The sequence below is a fragment of the Pungitius pungitius genome, chromosome 17 (genome assembly GCF_949316345.1).
Source record: "Pungitius pungitius chromosome 17, fPunPun2.1, whole genome shotgun sequence".
In the NCBI taxonomy this organism is placed as follows: Eukaryota; Metazoa; Chordata; class Actinopteri; order Perciformes; family Gasterosteidae; genus Pungitius; species Pungitius pungitius.
In genome coordinates this window covers 1,897,549-1,920,797 of record NC_084916.1, presented here as the reverse complement: position 1 = coordinate 1,920,797, position 23,249 = coordinate 1,897,549, and the positions used below count along the sequence as shown (strand labels likewise).

Below are 23,249 nucleotides of genomic sequence, written 5' to 3'. Positions count from 1 at the left end.
TATTTTCACAGCCAAGGAGAAGGCGTCCTTCTCCCCACTGACCATCTGACTAATTACTACGGCCAGGCCTCAGTCAGCTCATGATATCGCTTTTATAATGTGGTGAGCGTTAATGGGGCCCCCCGTACAATATGTGACAACTATATTCAAGCTTTGAAAGAAATGACATGGCTATTTAATCATAATAATAATCATTTGCTTACTATGAAAACATTCTTGATTCTTCACTTTTTGACCACAGACATCTTGTGGGAGGTGAAACAAACAAAAACTTCAGTACAGACAGCTCAAATGTAAAAACCCAGATGACAGATCTTCAGTTTGAAAGGATCAAGCTCTGAGGGGGGAGGAGGGAGGAGGGAGGAGGAAGGAGGGAGGGGGGAGGAGGGGGTTTGTCTAAAACTAAGTCCCTACATCTAATTATTATTGACCTTTAGAACAAAGAGGCGCCCGGAGGTCAGGACGTACAGCCTCTCGTTGGTTGCTCTGAAGCCGAGGATTGGCTCATCCGAGTCCAGGCTGGCCACTTGTTGCTTAGCGACCTGTCCCACCTGACGGCCCTGCTTCCGGTTGAAGAGGACCGTCTCCACCGGCGCCGGCTGTCGGTAGATGAAGGCCCGGCGGAGACACTCGCCCAGCGTGGCGTAGGAGAAGTTGGGGGCGCAGGTCGCAAACTTTTTGTCCCGTTTGGACGCCTGGACGTAGCCTGTGTGAGGGAGGACGGGGACATCAGAGACGAGCTCACACTCACACTGGGGACGAGGACGTCGCTCGTCTGGCAATGTTTCTCATGTCCTATGCTGGGACCCGGGTTGAGTAAGAAAAATAAATGTAGCGCACAGGGTGGAATATTAAAACGGCGCAAATTGTATTAATGGGAATATCAAACGTCAAATAAGACATAAGCGTCTTCAGGTTCATAGCTACACGTGTTGGGAGGGCTCCTGTTTCAGAGACGTCTCAGGGACACTTTGCTCTCGTTTTTTGCTTCTGAATTAATTTCCACCAGGGCGATAAAGGAAGGAAGACGCGTCTCTAGTGGATCGAACCGGGCTCACTAAATACTTTCAGGGAGGACTGACGCAGAAAGGGACATTTTAAAATCAGAGAGGCATCCAGTTATTTTGTGTACACATGCCAACGAGGGGATTAAAGACTGATTGGGTTTACATCTAATTAATATCAATGAATTTGACTTCATTACTATTGCTTTTGTTTGATGAAGGTCTCAGTTGCAAGTGGAAAACCAATTACTTCTCGTTTCTAAAATCTACTATCTGTGTGATATGTGTTCTATATATTATTGTATAAACTGAATGCTGATTCCATTCCACTTCTGTGAAAACATATCAATCAACAAGTCAAATGTCAATGTTCAAAGCGCGTGTTTAACCCTCATGCTTCTCTGAGCGTGCAGAGGGGAGCACTGTGCCTCCATCTGCATCCTCGAACTGGGAGGATTCCAAACAGAGCGGCAGATTGGTGCCACTCACAAAGACAAATGAAGACGTCGTACCTCAAAGCAGGAAAAAGATTGAAATGAACCTGTTCCAGGTGCTGTGGTCCAAGAGAGATAGACGGGTTGATTTAGGAAAACGAAGACGCCGATCGAAAGAGACGCGGCTCCAGAAGCGATGGCCTGAGTATTTGATTTGAGATTTGAGTTTAATTGAAGCCCAGGTCTAAACAAGGCATTCAGTGTCTGGGCTAAGAGGCACAACACAAACCAGAGCGCTCTATATCGTCCAGGCCTCTTTGAGAGGTTTATATGCAGAGCAGGAGTGAGGTCGTTTAACGATCCCTTTTCCATATATTTCTCTTTGTGTCCTTGTAGGCAACGAGCAGCGTCAGCAAACTCACGGTTGCTCGGTGCAGTTTTATTGTCACAATTTATGACGTTCCCGTTTCCAAGCCACTGCAGCATCATCATAGCGGAGGATATCTTGGCTCTTCAGAAACAGAAATGAGCGTAGACCTCCACTGAGCATGTCTGTCTGTCTTTGAAGCACAATTCACCGCCAGAACAATAGGTGGAAAAACGTTTTTTTGATGAAGACGTCACCTAGAGAGTGACGTCTTTGTGTGTGAAAGTGGTTGGTTTAATTTATTTATTTATCAGAGACTTTTTTTCTTTGCCTCAGGCATCGCCACTGCTGTCCCGTATTTCCCTCCACAACTTTGTTTGGCCCTCGACCGGCAAACCGACGTTTGCGGAGGTCTCCCTTCATGAATTGGAGGCCATCTGCATGTCCTTACAGTCCGCCAATGACGGGTTGTGTCAGTGGTCATAATTACGGATTCCCTCTGACAAAAATTCTTCAAACTGATTAATTCTCTCGTGAAAAAATCTTCATTTTTAATAATGGCGAAATTATGCTATGAAACCGGAAATGTGGGACTCCTAAAAAGGGTGTAGTTAGTAGACCAATCACAGCTTTGCTGCGTGAGCTCGCGAAGCTTTTTGTAAACACGTAAGAAAAGGCAGCAAGGGGCTCTTGGGTCTGCGCGTCCTTAGCATAAACTAGGCTTCTGGATGCCAATCCATGTGACCTCACATCCTGAATCACACGTTGGGTCTAAAGCGAAGGCACAAACGTCTGTGGGTTGTTTGCTGCAGCGTCCACAGGCCCAAGTGGAGGCGTTGGAACGTTGGCTTATGTTTTCTCACCCAAAGCGTTGAACGTGGCCACGTGCTCCCACATGTCACTGGGTTGGTCGGGACGAGGCTGCCACACCAGAGCGTCCACATCGTGTCTGAGGCAGAAGCAGGGCATTTCAGAGGGGTTCACGTCCACTGAGAAGAGGTACTGGTGGCTGCCCAGATTCACCTGGAAACAGGGAAAAGATTAGCAAATCAGTGACGTGATCGATCCTTTCTTTCTTCCTGTTTTATCCTTTTCTGTCCAATGTCTTTGTTTCCTTCATTCCCCCGTTTGCATACTACTGTTTCTTCTTCCTTACATTCATACAGCTTCGTTTATTCCTTACTTCATCTACCTTTGATCGATTTTGCAAATATATTTAAATCCCCCTGTGTGTGCGCCGGGCTCGTTTCTCCACACCTTTCTTCTGAGGTGGTAAACCCGAATCATTAGATGGAAGGATAGTGGTGATGGTTTGAGGCAGATGTTGAAACTCATCATGGGTCATTATGGGTGAAAGAGTGCACTGAGTAGGTTGTGATTACAGCCATAAAAGTCGTTCATGTATTTGCCCAACATTCTCTCCGCTCTGATGGATGTGCTTGACGTAATTGCACGTGTGTGTGTGTGTGTGTGTGAGAGAGTGAGTTTGACTCGGATTGTTCTGGAGGGAAAATGACATAATCGCTCCTCGACATCTGACGGCTCGCGGCGATCCCTCACTGGGAGTCGACCCGCATCACGTGAAAAGGACTGTGAGACACGCCGCTGTCCTCGCAGACAGAACACAGGCCTCCACTCTAAAGACCTGTTCTCGTGCCACAGTCTGGAACGCTTCAGTCCGGCCTGCGTGTGTGAGAGTGGACCGAAACCCCCCCGAGACATAAAAAGAACCACAAAAAAAGGTAAATAATAAGTAGACCTTTGGCTTTCATCAGAAGATGGTATCGTGTGCATATCAGTGAATTAATGTCTCTCTTCTCTGCACTGGGAAACGCTAATGAAGTGGTGCAATCAGCTTATGTAAAACATCATGCAGAAACCCCCCCACGGAGCACAGCTCCCACAGCCAGAACTACTCATCTTATAAGATGACATAAAGTATAACATCCTCACCATCTACAACCAGAGAATAAAAAGAAGGGAAATTGTGTTTCATCTATGAATAAAAAGAGACTCAATAGCAACAATCTCCAAGTCCATTGATCGGTTGATCAACAATTTTTTTTTTCTTCTCAAACCTGCATTTTAACTGTTAAAAAAAGGCCGTTATAATAGTACGGCAAGTTAAAAATTCAAACATTGGGTTTTTGTCTGTTCCCACTGGATCCAAAGCTGAAAATAAATGTTTGATAGCCACAAACAACTAAACTCAACACTCACATCAAATTACACTTAAAGACGCCTCAAACCCGTCCAAAGAGTCCATGACATTTTAAAACTAAATATTGTCTTTCATCACAAAACAAGTTAAACACGGATCTACTGTGTCAAGATGAAGTCAAGTCTCTTTCCTCATGTATTCTGTTGCTTGCTAGCATTCTCAAAAAGAAAATAAATGCTGTCATGAAGCCTTTGTTTCATTAATTCAGAGTGAACCTTTTGCCTCAGACAGAAGGAGCCAAACAACATGAACCTGAAGGAACTTCTCCTCTGCTCTGCTTGCATTTCTTTTACGAAGCCATTTCTGAATGAGGAGGATTTCCCTGCTAGAAGTGGATGAACCAAGATACGCTGCTGTATATAAACAGGAGCTGGATTGATTAGATTAAATTAAATTAGATGTTAGAAAGTTTTATTTATTTAAATGTTGCTGTGTGGGTTGCATGAGTGACTATATGAAGTACTGCATTGGACTCAGTGCAGCCAAATACTAACGAGTAGTGAATCACCTCTCAGCCTGCAAAAGAGCTTCCGGTGGATGTTCTTTTATTTTCATCGGAGGGTTTATAGGACTTGGTATTCGGAGTGCAGGAAGAGAGAGGGCTGCACCAAATGAAAATGTATCTGTAAACAAAGGCCAGATGTCTGTAATGACAGCTGAAATGCCAGCGACCCGCCATCGTCGCCACCGTCGCTTCCGGCATGTTTCTGTTCGGCTGCTGCTGCTGCTCACTCGCCTTTACAGACGGAGCAAATATCATTCCGGCTGGTTTGTGATCATTAATACAACAAAGTAAACGAACATCTCTCGTCCCTTGATGGCTCACATTTCATCGGAGATTATCTCACAGCATCCCTCTGTGCTGCAGAGACTCCCAGAGCTCTGCTAAATGGCTCGTGGATTCACGCCTGTTTTGGCCAACTGTGTCGGCACCATGTGGAGGACAATTTTCCCGTTTTTAATCTCCACACGTAGGATTTTATTAGCGAAAGCCCGGCAGCGTGCCATCACCACCGATTCAAAAACACAGTGGGCTTCCACAAACACGGCACCAAAGATCGTTGTTTTAGAAGCACGGTCACGGCCACAGCCTTTACCACAGAAGAGCTGATCAAAGTGTTGGAGTTTGAGAATACGATCAAAGTTAATGGCAAACCACACAAAAGGGGTCCATACAGCTGGTAATGGTCCCAACCACCCAGTGATCAATGAATGAGCTTTATTCATCATCGTTAAGATCATTTATGGTTTGAAGTAGCCTAACTAGCCACTAGTATAGTCCAATGAAAGTACAACCCTTCGCTCTGAGGTGAGCTGTAGCAGCAGAAGAAAGTAGCATTGAATGGAAACACTTGAGCAGAGTATGCTTCAAGTTCCTTAACGTAAGCAGAGTGCTTGTGCATAAGTGTTCACCCCCCTTTTCCCCCATTTTGTACTCTTACAAACTGGAATTCAAATAGACTTAAATAGACTTTTTCCCATTTGATCGACACAACATGCATCGTACTTTGAAGGTGCAAATTACTTTTTACTGCGACACAAACACTGAGAACAAAAAGTGTGTCGGATGCATAAGTATTCATAAGTAGTCAATACTAGAACCCTCTTTCTCTGACTCTTTTGGTTAGCTTTGCACATCTAGAGATGGAAATGTTTGTCTATTCTTCAGCAAAAAAGCTGAAGCTCAGTCAGACTGGATCGAGACTGGGACAACAATTTAAGTCGTGCCAATTGTCCGATTGTCAATTGGATTAAGGTCTGGGCTTTGACTGGGCCCTTCAACACATTAACAAGCGCTTGGTTGCTTCTCTGATTTCATTTCATTTCCTCCGTGTGTGAGTTGTGACAAACTTCTCTTGGCAGGTTTGTTTTTGTGACATATTCTTTCCCTGTTTTGATGATGGATTCTGTGGTGCTCTGTGAAAGGTTCAAAGCTTGGGATATTTTTAGAACCTAACGCTGCTTCATAGATAACTAATTATAAGTGACATGCAAATGTGACTTGTGAGGGAAATCGGTCGCCCCAGATCTCTGAGGGGTTTTACAATAAAGGAGGTGAATACATAGGCACTCAACACTTTTCAGAATTGTTTTTGTAAGTAACATTAATATCTGTCTAAACTTTTCCCAGACATCCAGGTGATGGACCATTTGGTGCTGGTCCACTGCATGACATCCTGATTAAATAAATGTGAAACTGTGGTTATACCTCGACAAAATGTAGAAATGTCGAAGGGGGGTGAATACTAATGCAAAGCACTGCAGATGTCGCTCTTTGAAGTGGTTATAAGTAGTTGAAGAAAATTCACATTTGCGACACAGGGGCATTACACACATCATTGCAGCTGCATTTTTGGCCATTCAACCTGAAATATTTTCTATTATTCATTATTAGACTTTCAAAGTCATTATCGGTGATCAAAAGAAACTGAATATTCAAATTTCCTAAATCTTGTTTTTAAACCGAAGCGTTAAAGGCTGCGCTGGATACAGACACCATCCTTTGTGAAAAGTATTAGAGATATGCCTGCCGGAAATGAGTCAGGCTCCGTCTAGGGAAAGCACATAAAGAAAACTCTGTACTAAAGAGAGGCACAATTTCAAGCTGAAAGGCTCTATATAAAAAAATAAAAAAAACGAAAAGGTCAGTGTATATCCGGGTGGGCAGGCAAGTGACTGAGGCATCAAGGCAGATACAATGAGGGAGGGAAGTGATGAATAGGAAAGGAAAAACTCGCTCGATGAGACGCAGATAAACACAGGCCAATATCCACACACCTGTATACACACTCGCATGTTCACACACACACAGAGGGGCTCATGGTGCAGGTTTCATTAGGATCCACCTTCAGGGCAGCAGCTTGCCTGGCTGCACATTTTGTCCAAATGAAAAAAGAGGAAGTGAGAGAGGGGCATCAGGGATGGACATACACTAAACACCCTGCAATGAATAGAGCTTTTTCAAACTGCCACAAAAGAGAAAAACATTTGCAGGGCGATTTGTATCTGATCACTTGAACATAACCAGACCATTAACTACACTGTTCCATTAGGGCCGTGTACATGAAATGATGAGACCAATACAAAGGCTGACCTGAATGCTTCCAAGCATGACTCGACTGTTGCCATGGCAACTGATGATCAAAATTTCAATGTATATGTATGTATATATAAAAACACAGTAGCAGTCAACATTTTGAACACATTTTCTCATTACATTCAATGGGAACGTGTGTCCAAACGCACCGAAATTAATTATGAATCATCGTTACTTATTCTCAGAGGGATAGCTCTGTTTATTGAGTGAATACGGTGTGTGTGTGTGTGTGTGTGTGTGTGTACTATCCCATGTGCGGAGGAGATCAATAGACAGACAGACTCAAGAGTTTTTGTATTTGGTTATATACATTTGCAAAGTCTACTTATACATTTGTTTTGTAGCCCTTAAGATGACCAAATCTTCTTCATTCTTAGAAAGAAAAAAACTAATTATTCATCTACTATCGACACTGATATATGTTCATCAAAGGGAGCCACAAACTGAAATCTGAACACTGTTATAGTGCAAACTTTCCTCATAACGCGCAGGCCTTATAGCGCACAATAGAAGTGCTACTAAATGATGGAGTGCAGTGTATGCCTTTACAAGCATAAGCCCATGTTCTCTAAACTAGAAGAAATCTCCTTCAGTTCAACAAGGACGGCTACATATGACGCTTGTTTGTCACCTTGGGACGACTGATGGAAGAGAGGGACAGTTTTGCCTCAGATAAAGGGAGGAGGTTCGGGAAAGGGCACCAAGGGCACCAAGGGCACTCAACACCTGCGGTTCTTGAGCAAAGCCCAAAGACAAGTGGAGACATAACAAACACGAGGCTTCACTGTTCAGCATTCCTAGTGAAGGCTACTTTTGTCAAAAATAAATATGCCTCATTCGACTTACCCCTCGAGAATATTTCCATTTCATATTCTGAAAAATCCGTTCTTAATCCAGACCATATCTGTTCTGAAATACATATGCTAATATCATATGTATTCTATTGTTTATTGTCATTGACCAGATTAAAAACACGTAATAAGGAGCATTAGAAAGTTTCATGCCTACACATTACAAACTGATTTAACTGATTTTAGGGTTATTTAACGTCCAGGACAGGAGGAATCTACTGGTCAAAATCTATCATATAACATGACATCGATGAGAAGTGCTTGCTGAGGATATTAAAATACTACATCACTTTTTCAGCTTCTTCCTCCGTCTGTGAGCCTCCTAAATTCATCCTCCACCATATAACTTGGGCCTTTAATGTCAACCTCCCTTTAGCTATTCTCAGTTAAGGGACCTGCTGCTCCTCAGGGTTTTGGCTACTGATGGCAACACGTCACTTTTCAATTACAGAACAGTCGCTCAAACCTAACCGCCAAGTGACACGTTGAACCCCGATAAATACACACTCATAATGAATATTAATAAAGACTGATCACGGCTACAGTGGTCAAGCTTTTTGATATTCGATGCACGTTGAGGGGTGTGTGGGTGTGTGGTGGTGATGAAGCAGGTGTGTCTTCTTTGCGTAGCGCTCTGGTCAAGTGGCTGATTAAAAGGCAAGGCCGAATATGAACGTGCTCTTATGAAGGCGACGAGCATCAGCCGACAGTCAACTTGAGGGAAATGAAGGACGCAAGGAGCCGAAGGACGCAAGGAGCCGAAGGATACGAGCGCCAATGTTCAATACGAACGCTGGAAAGGACTGCAGCACGAGGGGGGTTTACTGGTGAAGGAGAGAGATGTTACTCACCACCCGAGTGGGCTTCAGTGATTCTCCGTCAAAGTGTGTGAGACTCGAGCCGTCTTCTGGGAACACATCACAGTCCTCCAGCTCCTGAGAGTTACAAGGGGGCTTGTTCCCGTCAGGGGCAGCGTCCTGGATGAAAGAGGAGCAACAGGAAAACAAGACAAGAGGCCATGGTTGGGCTTGTTTTGCATTGATTAACATGTAAAAGGGGCTTGATTTGCACTGAGGCCCTTGAGTGGACCCATATGATACGAATGAAGGACAAGGGCTGCTCAGGATGGATAGAAATAGAGTTGTACATGAGAAAAAGGTCATTCAGGTGACCCGGATGTAGGTAGGGATGAGTCCATGTATTGTGCATTTCTATATTTAAGATTTATTGTCATGTCCTTACCTATACATATAAATGCAGCTGAAGTATCAATCTAACGTTTCAAAGAAAATCTGCTGATCGACATTAACATATATTAATACGGACCAAGTTTTGGAGTGGTGGTAGCAATGGATTCATTAGGATTTAACAAAATGGACAAAATCACAATACATATCGATATCGAATAACATCTGTTGAATTTGAGGACTTCATCCACAACCATATTTCGTAACAATTTGTAGGGGAGAAATTAGAATGATTTCTTCAGAAACGACTTTAGCGTGGGATAAAAGAGAACGTCCATGGTTTGTCACTTGAATAAGCAGCATGAGCCCACCAGGTCTTCGGAGGTGAGGAAGGTCAGTCTCTCGTGGATGAGGGCGGCTTGCTGGTCGCTCATCACATACTCCCCTCTCTTGTCCCCCGTCACCAGCTCCGACCACAGGGGCCCCTCGCTGCGCTTCTGCAGGGTCACCTCCAGGCTAAGGACACATTCAACAACAGCACAAATGAAAACACATCCAATACAAATGATCAATCATAAATGTATCAATTATTAAAAATACTCAGTCGACTGAAGAAAATATGTGTTTTAAAACAGAAAAGGTGGCTGGTTCAAAACAAATGAAAACATTTGGGGTTTTGACCAGTTCAGACATTTGATGGAGTCCCATTGAGTTCAAGGAAGGTGTGATAATAGTGATTGAGAGAAAGTAGGTGTCAGATTTTCTTACAATGAAAATATTTTTGTTATTTGTTCCTTTGCGATCACATTAATTGACACAGATTCATTAATGCATTCATTAAATTGCCACAGTATGAAAATCAAATAAACATTATAACTTTTCCATTATGGCTTTTCCATGTGATATATTTTGTCTTCTGCCTCCCTCATTCCCATTTCTTCTTCCCATAAAGCAGCTTCTGATTCCGATTTATTTCTGAAACATGTAAACCAATAAACACAATTTAGCCTGGGCATAGAAGTCCGATTAGACTCTTAAATCAGGCAGTCTACTGTAGCTAAAATGTGTTCAAATGAAAGCTTTCATGCTGCTGCTTCACTCCAATGTTTAAAGAGAAGCTCCTGCTTGTGCTTCAGTTGGAATTTAAATGGTCCTGGAATGTGTCTGGGAGCCTTGGAACTAATTTTAATCAGACCTCAATTTGGTACTAAATCCTTTTTCATAATTGATTTTTGCAGATAATCTTATAAATAGTGAAGACGAAGGTTATAGCAGAGCCCTAAACTCGACTAAACGGCTGTTATCTCAGATCATGAGCAGGCATTAACCCACTGAAAATTATGCAATGACGCACACAATTAAAATACATTTGTAAAAATACTGGAGAAAATACTGGATGTACAACTATGAATTACACGTTGCAGCCTCGATCAAAGCCAAGGCCTTCAAATACAAAGATCATTCATAATCTACTGTGCTCATGTAGGTTTTCACCCCCAGGTCTATATTTGGGCAAACAGTGAAAACATATGGAAGGAACACAAAGGGCAATTTAGCTCCCCACAAAGAACAGCAGGATAGGACCCAGCTGGTTGTCTACAAAGAGCATAACCAATTAGTATGGAAAAACATACACAATACAAGTGTTATAGATGAACACACACACACACACACACTTCTAGCATAGTGTCCTTTGTGCAGCCCGTATGAATGTGTGATTGAATTATTCAGAGCTTAAAATGGCAAACAGCATTCAAAGAGACAGGGTCAGTGTAGGGAAATATCTTCCACAAAAGAGCCAAATATCAGTACAATACATCTTTGATATGTACAATGTGATAATCTTGAATAATTCTTAGGACAAAAATAAATAAGATGCTGGATCAAACACTCATGTCCGCCTCACACTTCCTTATTTGAACGTCATCTTTTCCTTTCTGCACACGAGTAACAGACGCAGATCACTAGGCTTTACACTTATCAAGGGTACCATAATAATCCAGATATCTCACAAAGAACAGTCCACAGAGCCTGTTTTCGGACTGAATGGGGCTTTGAGGGATTCATATTGAAGAAACCGGAAACAGGAGCCTGGGGAGCTGATGGCATCTTTGATGTCAAGCAACGAGATGAAAGGTCTTTAAGTGGAGGATACGACTCCACTCATATAGAGCCATGTTTATGAAAAGGACCATGGCCTTTTTGTTGTTTTGCTCGGTAACACTGCATCACAGTGGATATCTTTTAAAAAGTAATAAAGGAACTGCTCCATGCAAAATAAGTGTTCAATGAATAAGACCATAAGGATCAACAGTGTCCTGTTACATTTAATTATTCAATGAATATCAATTTTTCCAGTCTCCTGTTATACATATTTATGACATTTACAGTTATTAGGGTGTGAATTCTTGAGTTATGGCCCAGAAATATTTGTTTTTGATGTCACAGCAAGCTTTGACCTCCAAATTCTAATCAGTTTCTCCTCCTGTGCAAAAGTGCTTTCCCATAGCTTAACTAAATTACAGTACATTACTATTTAGTGCGCCAAGAAGGCGGTGCAGTATTTCGCAAACAGACTGAATGCAGTTAAGAGGAAGTACTTATCAGGAAAATGGCTTCTTTTTGACTTTTTTGAGCTCCTGTAATTTTGAACTAAAAGTCAAAATAAGCTGTATGCAATTTGGAACGCAGCTAGAGTGGAGTATAGTGCCAAATTGGACAAACGTAGCTGGAGTCATGGAGCCATTAGAACTGAGGGATTTACGGTGTCACAGCCGAATTAAATATACAGAAACCAAATAGCGATTCAGAAACGACAACCCTGCACACCTTTTGTCGTCCTTGATGATCCAGGCACTGGCATCCGGGTCTACATTTGAGTGCAGCTGGCCCTCCAGTATCAAGGGGAAACCCTGGACCCCGAGCCTGATGTGGTCCGCTGTCAGCCTGAACTGCACCTCCTCTTTGGTGACCCCCTCGGGCATGCGCACGCACACCGTGACGTCCTCCTCGGTCTGCTGCCAGAAGTAAATGGGATCTGGGGAAGAAAACCGTAATGGTGCCAAAGTTAATGATGGCCCTGTGCCACTTGTTAGAGTCATACATTAAACATTGGATACAGTGCAGGAGTTGGAGGGAATTACTTCTGAATATTCAGCAACACCGCAGATGGGAGACTATTAAAGTTGATGAATTATGGTCCTGGAAGGAGGACTGCGAGAGCAGAGTGCACAGTGAAGCTACCGAGCCAATGCTGCGGCCGCAATTGAACGTTCTAAACCTGCAGCGTTGAGCTGAAGGATCAGTTTATTCAGATTGTGTGCGGGCATTAGCATTCATTCACTTTAATCACTCTTTCCTGATACCAAGTGTCAGCTCGGCCATTGGTGGATCGGAGCGGTTTTATTTCTGTTTATGTGCTGATGAGGCTTCAACCGTCTCCACAGATCTCGATTCAATTTAGGGTGACATTAAGCCGTCAGCCACGGAAACAGTAGCTGCTTTTGGAGTTCATCCAACTCGGCTTCTCATTCATGTTTATTTTTGGGGCTCTTACTTATTAGAATACAGATAAATACAGATTTAAATATACAAAAACACAAAACTGAGTAGTTCATAAACATGACTATTCACTTCTTAACTAGGAAGGGATCCGTCTGGTTGCCTCAGACTCGGCATCGTTATATTCGTAGTCCCTGACAACAGGTTCATGGCGCTGTGCACCATAAAGTCGTCACAGAGAGAGGTGCCAGGCTGGAGGAGGAGACAACGGACGTGCACCCTTCTTTAACCTCTCTGATCAGTCCACTGGTGTTTGAAACAATCCCTTTGTTCATTGATAAATGTTTCTAGATCAAAGTCCCTTCCAAGATTTTCCGCCATTGCTGACCAGAAGGGAGATTCAAACATGATTAACTCCTATCTGTAATGCAGATGCATGCTCCAAGATTCACCAGACATGATAATATTCACCCCCCTCACAATCCTATTGATTAGAAGGCATTGCTGTGAGCAGTCAAATTAAGTGTAAGTAATACTAGTAATACTATTGATACTATCAAACCCACGTATTTGAGCAATTCCTATTAATACTGCTTTTGAAGCTTTGAAACTCCCGTCTACTTTGCCAAGAGTATCGATTATTATAACTGCACAACATTTATTTAGTCATTTCATTAGTCAGAATGGAGGGAAATACAAAAATATTTATAGAAAAGTATGGAGAAGAATTTTTTTCTATCTAGTATTGTCTTTTTTGTGAGAAATTCGAAATTACATTCTGAGATCAATCCATTCATCTTTGATTAAAAAGAAGATAGAAATAGATAAATAGATTTCTTCTCTAGATTTGGGGGATTTTAGAGGAAGCAACTTTGTGAGCTGGTGTAGATAGTAGTCTTCACAGTGTTGTATTGAGGCTTGTACTTAAGTAAGATTATAATTTGTCTTTTTTCTCAGGTACATAGTCCTCAAACAATAGCTACTTTAGAAGAGAAAAGCACGCAGACTTTAACACACTAGTTGAATGATCTGAGTCATACACAGACGACTCTGTGCCAGTTTCCTCATTCACAACACTCCTTACAGAGAGAACTCGGTGCCAGAGCCGTCGCTGTTCACACTCGCTCTGTGACGACTGGCAAAGCCCGACCACTAAAATTGGTCCAATTATGGAGCTCTGAACCAGAGAAGGCCTGCTCCATATCTGGTGGGGATGTGAGAAACCAAGATGTTTGTTCATTATCACCTTTCATGCTGTCGACTGAATCAAACAAAGAGACTAATGAAAAGGAGAGCGGAGAACTGCCAAATCTCTCATTTCAGTTATCTCCTCCTCGGCTGTCCAGTGTTCATCACATGAACTCCTCTGACGAAAAGACAAACAAGATGCCAACCTAACACAGAACCCACCAGCGTAAATGACCAGGAGACACTGAGGCTTTTGGCATTTAAAGAAGTGTTTTTGGTTTCCTGTGATGATGATAGTTCAGAGACTACCTGCCGTTCATCAGGAGGCTCTCTCTCTCTCCCTCTCTACAGTCTCTAAACCTCGTGTATATCCTCCTCGTCTATATCCGAGCACCATTAAGTGACCTCCGTCTCTCCTCCCACCTTCGCATCCCCTCTCTCATCACTTTCAAGCCTCTTTGAAGATGCTTCCCTTCTTGACACTTAATCTACTTCTTCCACTCCGAAAGGAGAGCGGCAGTAGGCTCATAAAAGCATCAGCTAAAAGCTGCCTTTATTTGTCGACCGCATCAACACGCACACACACACAAGCACACACACACGCACACACACACACGCACTATACCCCGTCACAGTAACCCTGAGTTGGATTTTCATATTAATCTTTTGCTTGGTTGTTTGTCTACTTGTTTTGCAGTTGTGAGTAGAACGGCACCTCCTCTAGAGAACAAAATCCAGTTTGATGTGAACATCTAGCTCAAAAACAGCAGGTTTTGTTCATTTAAAAAGTTCCCTATACAATATTCAGGGCATTGAAATGAATTGAATCTAACTGAATTCAATGAGGTGTCTAAACTTCTCAGTAATACAGTATATAAACCTGTTTACAGTGTCTTAAAAGATATTATTGCCGGCTAAGAATGTTTAACACCTGTACATTCATTAAATCAGTTTAGAGTGCTTAAGGAATGTGATTTGCTGGAGGAAATTAAAGGTTCTCAAATTAGCTCAATCCACAGCAGATTGCCCGCTCAGTGTGTACCTTATAAGGCATTAACACCAGCACAGGCACTTTAACAGGATGTTAAGACTCATCTCATATCATTTTTATATATATTCATTCCTGTCAAGTGTGACTTCCTAAAAAAAAGAAGGACTAAGATGGAATGAAAAGACTTTGTCAGATGAATGTCGTCAGTACAAGCGTTAATAGAGGGGATCTGACCGAGATCCCAGTCATATTGGGAATATTATGTTGCCTGCTCCAAGCGTTTCTATGGCTACAACTCAGCTGGTGAGCGTGTGCATCTTGAAAGGTAACGAGCAGAAGAGGCGAATGTTGCTTGACTCAAAATCAACCAGACGCACCTGCATGATGGATGAATATCAACCGGAAACGGTCTCATCCCAGAAATGCCAAGCATTGAGTGGGGTGGTGAAATCATGTGTTTTGTGGAGGGGGGGGGGGGGGGGGCAGCCGCTCAGAGTCCTGATGATGTTTCTATTTCTAGACTCTAGACTTCTAGACTGGTTTGCTCTTTAGCCGGTTTCATCTTGACAGGAAAGAATAAAAAGAAAGACGTCACATTCCCTCCATGTGACAACCTCTTTTAGTGTTTTCTCACAGCCCTCAACATCACTTGTATATTCCGCTGTGATATCACAACTTTCTCAATTCTCTGAACAAAACATTTTGACTTAGTAAAATACCAAAAAGCTTCAATTGGACTTCTCCACAGAAATCTGAAAATATTAGCATTATAACCATGTGCCTTAAGATGAAGAAGTGATTTCACCTTCACAGATTTGAGTGAGATTATACTATTTATTGGTTTGGGACCATTTGGTGTTGACACCTTGCTGGTATATTTTTAGAATGTAGTAGTCCATATCAACTAAAAGGTCTTTTATTCGTAGTACTATCTGAGTTCCTGGAATCGGATCTTTTATGCCGCACACTACCCGTGGATTAAGGCATGTTTCTTCTTTCACAATTAGTTCTATGCTACGATGTTTTTTTTAACGATGTTAACAATCCTCTAATCAGTGTCTTTACAATAACAATGGCTCAAAAGAAAACGCTCGTAGTGTCTTTCACCAAACCCAGCAGCTCCGCGAAACCTTTTGGCCTCTTTTAGCTCATTGCTGTGGTTTTATTGCTTTCACATTCTGTTTGTATTCACCCTGTTTCCACCGGCAGCAAGCAGCTCTATTAAAACCCAATGTACACCACTGACGGTCCGTCACAACGCTGCAGAAACAAAGTTAGAAAAGAGCTGGTGAAGTGAGTGGAGCTTTGAGCAGAAAGGTTTCCAGTGTGCAGCTAGTGGCGACAAAAGCTATGCTAAATGAATAGTGAATAATGGACTGCTGTCGTTTTGAGCAATATGATGCAACATGATATTGGTTGCCCATGATAATGGTCCTCACATGTCCATCGTAATGGAACAACAGTCAAAAATACCATTATACATTTTAGAAAATTACTTTTCTTCGGTGTCTCTATGCTTCACTACATTTTTGTAGCGAATCCAAATAAAGAAAACAAATTTAATTTAATATATTTTATTGTGGTCATATAATGCTGCTGGATTAATCTGATTGGTTAAACACCAATTTGGACTAAACCATTGTGATTAGATCTGTCCTTTTCAAACAAAGTTTTGTTGGAACAGAAGCTGGAAATGTTTCTGTAGGTTATTATTATTCCTCATTTGAGTTCCAACAATTCAACTTCAAACTGAGTTTGTCTCTCTTTGGCTTTTTATGGACAATAATATGCGTCAATTTCAATATGGCCAAACGCGTTCGCTGAATGCGAATAAATACACAAATAGAGGTCACAGTGCGCATAAATTTAGAAAGCAAGACCAGACATGTTTGCCACGGTGGCAAAAGAGGGGAAATCTAGGCGCTCCACAGTAATGAGTTTCTAGCCGCGTGCCCTCTGACCCACCTGTCTTCTCCACCTCCATGGGCTCCGGGTGGGGCAGCTCCACAGGGCGGCCGTCCACATGTGTGAAGGCAAAGGGTTTCTCGGAGGCCACCATCAGCCCCTTCCCCAGCGGCTCCACCGCAGCGTAGTGAGGCACCGACTTCCCCCTGAGGACCCTCCTCTTCTTCACCTCATACTTCTTCTCCGGCCCTGCACGTGGGAACCAAACAACGAGGGGATATGGATGATGTATTCATGTCCACATCAGGACGGCGGCAGGAGGAATATCTGATCTTTGGTTCCATCTTCTGCTCTTTGAACAAATCATGACAGGTCAGCAGTTCTGTCCGTGAGGGGCGGGCCTCCTGGGTCGTGCTTTTGCTCTTTGTATGGTGTGCATTTATTTGGATTGTATCAGTTTTGTTTTAATTACTTTACGATATAACTATAATTACTGCACCTAAGTGCTCCCTACTCTTCTTTCTAACCACCATCAGATGTTCATCGATTACTACAATATTTTACATAGAGTAAAGCTTTCTATTCATTCAGTAGGTAGCTAATTACAGCAGAGGTCATATTACAGAAAATTTATTGACAAGTGATTTTGGCTGAAACCATTATTTTTTTTTCATCGATTAATCTTTAAACATTTTTTTTGACAATCAGATTAAAGGCTTCTACATTTAATCATTTTAAAATAGGGCAATAATACCAAAGCTGACCTTAAGTAAATGACAGCTAGTTTGTTTCTACAAAACAAACATGATCTACTGATGGTAACACACTGACTCCCACAACTCAATTCAACCATATAAACCTTCTCTTTAATCCTGACGATACATTGAATTAAAACCATTTATAACAATCGTAATTTTGGTGATATTCAGGAAGAATTGCAAAGGTAACTTAAAAGGGGACCATTGACAAAATATAGATTTAACCGAACATCGAGACACTCGACAAACCACTAAAGAATATTCTGCAGCGCGCAGATATCAAAGGGCTGCTTCTATAAATCCAACTTAATGAGGATGGGACTGAACGCTGCTGCTGCTGTTCCGCTTTTTTCTTTCACTCATAATTCAGTGTGTCTCTCTTCCTCACTATGCGCCAAGAACTGTAATGAAAATTATTTTTGCCAATGTTTGCTTTAGAGTGGACTAATCTCATCTGGGACATAATAATTACAGCGCATTAATGGAAGAGCGTGACTAACTTTTGTTAACAAAGAATTGTTTGGTCTGCCGGGTGTTGAGTAAATGAACATGAAAACAGGCATGACGTATAGATCTTAATTGAGACCTAATTAGGTCATGACACACTGGTCTTTTCTCATTTTACTTCACGCTCAATTACAGGAATGATGACGGGGGCCAGTGAACTGCCCACCTTGCGCTGCTGTGTTGGCGACTGTGATCCACTCAAGAGACACGGAGTATCCACTCCCTTTGGCTTCCTGCGGGTCCTTCTGGATGCGCAGCAGCAGGACCTCCATGGTGTGGACTCCCTCCTGGACATGCGAGATGCTGTGGAGGACAGTGAACGGCTCCCCTGTGTCTTCACTGAACAGAGGCTGCGGGGACACAATCAACAAACAGAACTCTTTGGCATCGTTGAGAGACGGCAAAATGCTATGAATGTTAATACGATAAAGTTCTATGTTTTCATATAAGCAAATGCAGTTTATGCGAGACTGGAAATCTTGGTCAATTTGGTAAGAAGACTAACAACGACAAGCAGGCTCTGCGTATAAAAATACATTTCTCCTGACTATCTGAAATAAATACTATAACTATTCAGCATCCATGAGATGGAAAAATTGAAGGAGAATAAACATTCATTTGTTTCAAATTTCTCCAACGGGAAGATTTGCTGCTTTTTCATAAACTGTATATCAAAAAGATTTGTGTTTTGGACAAAACTAAATATTTGAAAAAATACATAATATTCTTTCACTATTTTAGGACATTTTGACAGATTTAAACAGCAATAAAGATAATTATTACTAACTAATCACATAGTTCCTTATGGTTCAGCTCTTGAAGCCAGAACATTTGAAATGAACCGACTGGCTGCAATGGCAACAGTAGATCACAAGGTCAGGCCACCTCACCTACTCAAATACAATGAAACATTTATCTTCAGGGGGACAGGTCTTAGGTGCTTGTTCTCATCCGTGTATTGTTGCTTATGTCTTCACACACATTGTCACACAACCTGATGTACGATGTTACAGTGTGACGTAGCTGCTTAGCAGCTTCAAAAACAGCAGGACTGTATTTCCACCTTTGCCTGGTTGGTTCATCTCCTCACAGTCTTGCCCACAGGCTTTGGAGATTTTCTGCCTGTAGGTTGAGATAAGATGAACCACTGAGTGATCAGAGAGTCCCAAAGCTGCATGGGGGCAGGGTGGGATGCACCCTTTGTTGTAGTGAAGCAGTGGTCCAGTGTGTTTTTGGCTCTGGTGCTACACTTAATGTGCTGTCTGTATCTAAGTAGGTGATCGCTGTGGTTTGCTCTGTTGAAGTCTCCAAGAACAATGAGCAGTGAGTCTGGGTGTTTTAGCTCAGCCAGATGTTGGAGCACCACACTCACACGGGCCTGTTGTGGGATGTAAACACCGGCCGGAATGAATGAGGGAAACTCCAGCAGTTAAAAAAAAGGTTTGCAAAGAGTTTCTAACTGAGAGCTGAATGATTCATCTTGTGAGGTCAGGCACTTCCACTAATTCACCAATAGAGGTCAATAAAAGGTCATGGATTGACCTACTGCCACTCTCACATTATAATGGTGATTGTATTCCTATGTAATATTACTTATTTTTAAGTCTGAGTACATTAGATGTTTTTATTCTATTCTACAGTATTTTCGAAATTATTTCCTTATATAATTTTGTTATTTTTTTTCAATTTACAATCTCTTCAGTGAGATTATATTTTTTTATAACTTGATGCGGATTATTATTGTGTACTCTTCATTATGTCTTTTGTCAATTATTTGTAAAGCACTTTGGATATCATTTGATTAGTTTAAAAGGTTCTATATAGATAAAACTTGATTGATATTTAGACATCACTTAATTGCCTATCAAAGACGTCCTCATTATGTAAAACACACAAAACTTTGCGGTAAGCATCTTTGGGTATTACCCAAAAGCAGCAAAGCCATTGAGGAGCCCTTCTACTTACCTCCCACTTGGTATGGGAGCTGTCTCCCCTCTTGCCGGTGCGGAGGAGGTAGAGTCTGCCGGCGCCGTCGGAGAGAGCCGCCCAGGTGGCTGAGGTGAGGCTGAGCGACGCACAGAGGCGGTGCTCGCTCTGGCTAGAGTTGGCGGTTATACGGTAGAACTCTACTGGCTTCCCCAGGGCGGTGTCCTTTGATGCAATTAGATAGTGAAGAAGTGAACAATTGGCCCAAGAAAACTGCTTGTTTTGTTATACCAACTGTCCAAAATCCATTAATTTATTGTCATATATGACAAAAGGTGGTTGAAATGTGACTCACAAAAGTAGCTTCTTCCTCTTTAGTAATATAAATCATCTAAAAAACAATTTCAAATAAGCGATCCGTCGGTTCTCACTGCTACTGCTTCTATGGAAATGCCCTTTATAGGCAGTCCAGTCATGACTCATAAAGACTGAAACAGACACATTTAATCAGAGAAAGCATTGAACCATGAAGGAACACAAAGTTTTCTCCTTTTGAATGGAGCAGATTAACTTCCATGTAAACATTCTGCAATTAAAATCTGCTAAAAGGAAACACGACAAAAAGATGATTTCCATTCAAATTCTTCCGGCTGTAAAGCCACACAATAATATCCTAAACGTTGGAGCTGATTAACAAAAAAACAAAGTGTAACTCATCAAAGACCGACAAAACCTGCTCAAGTGACTTGGCCTAACATGTCACACTCATTAGTCATCGATACAGATGCCACCGCATGCGCATCAATGACTTAACTAACCGTTTCAAAATAACGGCAGCTCTGTTGTTGCCATGGAGCGTGCACTGCATATTATATTGATAGCTAATGCGCAATGCACCTTTGAGGCCATTTTCAGCAGGACTGCCTGATGTGGGCAAGAAAAGGCTCATCAGGGACAATAATTACTATATGATTGTAATTACAATTTGAGCAACACATTTTCCTAAAAAAAAGGGCAATTTAATGATGCCAGTGAAAGCCAGGATTACTGTGTCACATGATTATAGCGTGATGATCATCATCATTTAGACAGCCAATTACCTCTAATTATGGTCAATGATGTCTTGGACATAAAAGAAGTCCCTGATGAAAATGTCTCAAAGGTGATTTTGTTCATCGCCATAAGATCTTTGTGTTAGTTGACGGACCTTGATCAGTACTTCATGCCATTAAGTAATCGCACGAGGACTCAACCCAAACTTTAGCACACTCACACAACGGACAGAAGACGGAATAAAAACCTCCCCTTGAATGTGGACGTTGCTAGTGCCACTCAAATTGTTTCTAATTGAGCCTCTTTTTGGCCAAAACCAGCAATCTTACTTGAGAGTAAAGCTCAGTGGTGAGCCATAGGTCTACAATTTGTAACAGACCGCTGTGAATCCTCATGGCAGCTTGTGAACCAACAAGAGGCCTGAGCAGAGGAGCCTTAGCCTTAAAACATCATGGTCCATTGTGTCGCATCCTATAGACAGATCAATAAACAGTGACGCACAGAATTGTCATTCATCACTTTGAGTACAGGTGTAACAGTGCTTTCTCCTAAAGCCCGACCAGTGGGTTGATAAAATGGCATCGGTGTTTAAGAACTCCTCATGTTGTTCGCTCACAAGAGCTTCAAGAATTTTAAGTGCAGATTAATTAGATATTGATCTATAGATGGATCACCACCTTTAAACAATGGGAAAACATTTCCGTTTCTTTGGTATTTCCTTATTTTCAATTGTGAGGTTAAATAGATATGCTACGATACGTTACTTTCTCCTCAGATTATATCAGAAATGCATCATGGGCTGATGCTGCTATTATGCAAGTGTTTGGTCACCACCTGCAGGTTTGTGAGGTGCATTAAAGTCCAGGAGGATTCAGAAGCCTACCAGTGTGACAGTGAGGCCGAGAACCCGTCCTTTGCAGTCCACAAACAAAACGCTGTCTTCATACCACGGGTCCAGGTGGAGGTAGTTGTACATGCCAAAAGCACGCATGTGCTCCAGGGTGTAGTGAGTGTCCTTCAGCTTCACTTCCTCCACAGCTGCAGAAGATGTGGGGAAGCAGACGTTGAAAATAAGGCTTTGGAATGACACAACGCATTTGATAAACATATCTTTTTTTTTTAATAGTATATGAATGAGATGCTAAAACTCTTGTTATAAAGGAGACACAGTGGACATCCATGTAAACATAAGATTAATCTCAGAGTTGGTAAACGCAGACGTCCAGTTCCAGACTAATAGTTTAGTGATGCAGAGTAGCCGGCGGTAGGTGCCCTTTTCAGGAAGACATGTTTCCTTTCTGTGAACGGATTTAACAGCCTGCCATTTAGATGCTGGGAAAATGGCAATATTTAATTACAGAATCTCTTTGTCTTCATTTTTTCGACTGAGATTTGTCCACAAGGGTTTTTTTAACGTCTGTAATGTGTATTATATGTTTTGTATACTATTGGCACTTCACTCGTGCAGTGAGCCGTTGTAGACGTTCCTGCCAAATGTAATTAAAACACAGCCTCCTTTGCCTTCTTCACAACATTAATCTTGCTACCAGCTCCTTTTTTTAAAGTAGCTTTCCCAAAAGTATTTTCTTATCAGTTTGTAATGCTGTTCAATTAACCTAAAAGGACATTTTTCACATTCAGGACAAAATCAATTTCTCACTGATAAGCAAACATAAACATGTGTTTCATTCAAAGAATGTTGTCAGCATGATACTGAAATGAATACAAATAACTATGTTCTTATAACTTCTTTTTCTTAGGGACCCACTAAATGTAGGGTGGAAAGGCATATTTTATATCTCTGTCTTAACTCCTTGGCAGAGGAGACCATAATTGTCATTTTCCTGTTTCTATGTATGTTCTTGTATGTGTTTTTTGTGGGGGAAAAACTAGACATTATTGTCAATTTCTGGCCATACTTTAAAAGGGTTTGTAGCTGAACTGGGGGACTTCAGCCACTCGGCTACAGCAAGAGTAAGTTAGCTTTCAAACTAATAAAACTACAACGTTTTCAGACAGTTACAGGTGTGATGAATTTGCATCGCTAGGCTAGCACGTTTGCTAGCACGTTTGCTAGCCTCGTTAGTTTCTCTCACCAGCATCCAGCTCAACGCTGTACGATGGTATGGCGTCCAGAGATAACCTGTAACTTTCAAAGCCGGGGTCCAACAGCTCCCTGTTGACCTTCAGGGAGTAATTCGACGTAGACATGTCTTTTTAGATTGTGACAGGCTTGTACACAAGTTGGTGGGAATCAAG

The 23,249-nt window shown here is 41.9% G+C and overlaps 1 protein-coding gene across 1 annotated transcript; it reads right to left on the bottom strand.

Moving 5' to 3' along the window:
* Window positions 1-210: 210 nt before the first annotated feature.
* Window positions 211-23,201, bottom strand: nudcd1 (NudC domain containing 1). Its single transcript, XM_037474234.2, has 10 exons — window positions 23,087-23,201; window positions 21,874-22,028; window positions 19,977-20,162; window positions 18,178-18,361; window positions 16,807-16,995; window positions 11,991-12,198; window positions 9,533-9,677; window positions 8,826-8,951; window positions 2,669-2,828; window positions 211-706 (listed from the first exon to the last, which is right to left on the bottom strand). The coding sequence occupies exons 1-10, from the start codon at window positions 23,199-23,201 to the stop codon at window positions 417-419; spliced, it is 1,758 nt and encodes a 585-aa protein (XP_037330131.2). The 3' UTR covers window positions 211-416.
* Between the last annotated feature and the right edge of the window lie 48 nt (window positions 23,202-23,249).